At 68.6% G+C, this 1862-nt stretch overlaps 1 protein-coding gene across 1 annotated transcript; it reads right to left on the bottom strand.

The window, feature by feature from the left end:
* Positions 1-6: 6 nt before the first annotated feature.
* Positions 7-1856, bottom strand: LOC104999751. Its single transcript, XM_010855340.1, has 5 exons — positions 1818-1856; positions 1662-1726; positions 1428-1485; positions 1273-1322; positions 7-1185 (listed from the first exon to the last, which is right to left on the bottom strand). Exons 1-5 carry the CDS (start codon positions 1848-1850, stop codon positions 999-1001), a joined length of 393 nt encoding a protein of 130 aa, XP_010853642.1. The 5' UTR covers positions 1851-1856; the 3' UTR covers positions 7-998.
* Positions 1857-1862: the final 6 nt, after the last annotated feature.

Here is a 1862-nt window from a genome sequence, read left to right as displayed (position 1 = left end):
CGGGTGGGGGTCTCAGGCAGCCCCTGCAGGTCTCTGCACTGCCCCCTCCCCCTGCACCCTGCACATGAACTGATGCCTTAAGCTCCTGCAGCAGCCAGCCAGAGGAGACCCCAGCCCGCCAGCCCTGCCCCGACGGTCTTCCTTCCTTCTCTGCACACCTGGGGTACTCAGAGGGCCCCGCCATCCCCAGCCCTGCAGCCCCCAGCCAGCTGGGCCCCCCGACGCCCCCAGGGGCGGGGCGGGGCCCTGGCCAGTCCCCGTCTCTTGCCAGCAGAGCTGTTTCTCCCACATGGGGACGAGCAGCCACAAATCTGGTCTCTTGTTCTAAAAGGTATTCCCTCGCCCCAGTTTAATGCAGTAAATAAAATCTTTGGTGTTTTACCTCCATGGTTCTGTCCACCACCGTGGTGCCCCTGTCCTTCAAGCCTGGACTGGACAGACCCCCTGGGTTGGGGAGGTAAACAGGAATGGGGGGGAGGGCGCTGGGTGGTGGTTGGGCAGGTGTGGGAGGTGGGTGGTAGGCCAGACAGGGATGCGGGTTGTTTGGGTTCAGCAGCACCTCTGGGACAGAACCTGCTCCCCAAGGTCCGCCCACCTGGGTATGAGGCCTGGGGAGCTCACTTTCACTGAGGCTCCCTCCCCCCTCCTGGTGACAAGGGGGCTGCGGAGAGGCTACCCCCGCAGCAGGTGGGTGAGGGGTGCCAGAGAGGGGCGCCACCCCGGGGACCCTCGCTGCAAGATCAGCCCGGGAAGGCGTCACAGGCTCCAGCAGCGCCAGCCCCGGTATCCATGGAAACAAGCACACAGGCCCAGAGTCACGACTATATGTCCAGCCGCAGGCCCGGCCCTCAGGACAGCCCCCGCCCCCTCCCTTCTCCAAGCCTCCGGGCGGGGACGGTGCGCTGCAGTGCCGTGGACGGGGCCGGCGCGGCCGCTGGGCGCTGGGGACCGCGCCGGCCTGCTGGCTTCCTCCTCGCTGGGGCCGCTGGGCCTCCGGCCTAGAAGGGCAGGAAGCCGTCCACCTCGAGGCGCAGGAACGGGCCCAGCAGGGCCCGCAGCTTCCAGACAGCGGCGCGGCTCAGCAGGGGCGGCACCATCCCTTCGAAGGGTGCGGGGTCGACCACGTACACGTAGGCGGCGGTGCAGGCCAACAGAGCGCCCAGCAGCAGCCTCAGGGCCAGCAGCCTGCGGGCGTTGGTGGTCAGGGGGCGGGGCGCCCGGGGACGGGCCCTGGGCACTGGGCTCGGTCCCTGCGCAGGCTGGGCCACCTACCAGAGCTGGCCTCTGAGGCCCTCGGAGCATCCCAGCTGCAGCCGCGCTTTCTGCGGAGAAGGGGCCGAGCCGGTGAGGTCAGGGCAGGCCTGCTCACCCGCCTCCTTCCCCGCTGCCCGAGCGCGGCTTCCGGGAGGGTGGGGGTGGGGGCTTACCCCTCTACATGCCATCTTCTGGTCCTTCCTGGCCTGGGTGCGACACTGGGCCCGTTCCCTGGGGGGGCGGGGGTGCTGCAGTCAGCACCATAGGTATACCCCCTCCTCAGCCCTCACCACTGCCCTGGCGCTGGGGAACTGCAGACCCGTCAGGGACGGGTGCACCGCACCCTGACCCAGACACCATCGCAGCTCAGCCAGCCCTCGCCCCCGGGCCTCCAGCCCCCACATCACCCCAGGATCTCCAGCTGGATGTCCTCCATCTGGTCCAGCACGCCCCTGATGTCCTTCTTGAGGTTCTGGGGGCCAGAGAGGGTAAAGTGGGGGTTCTGCTCGCCGGCCCCTTCCCCGCCTGCTCATCCTCTGGGCTTCGCGCCTCTGGGGACCTACCAGAAGCCCGGTGGCCTGGTTGTTGAGGGCCATGTGTACTTCAGC

Source organism: Bison bison, unplaced genomic scaffold (genome assembly GCF_000754665.1).
Source record: "Bison bison bison isolate TAMUID 2011002044 unplaced genomic scaffold, Bison_UMD1.0 scf7180017853745, whole genome shotgun sequence".
In the NCBI taxonomy this organism is placed as follows: Eukaryota; Metazoa; Chordata; class Mammalia; order Artiodactyla; family Bovidae; genus Bison; species Bison bison.
Note: the sequence above shows the minus strand (reverse complement) of the source record. Positions and strands in the feature narration are given on the sequence as shown.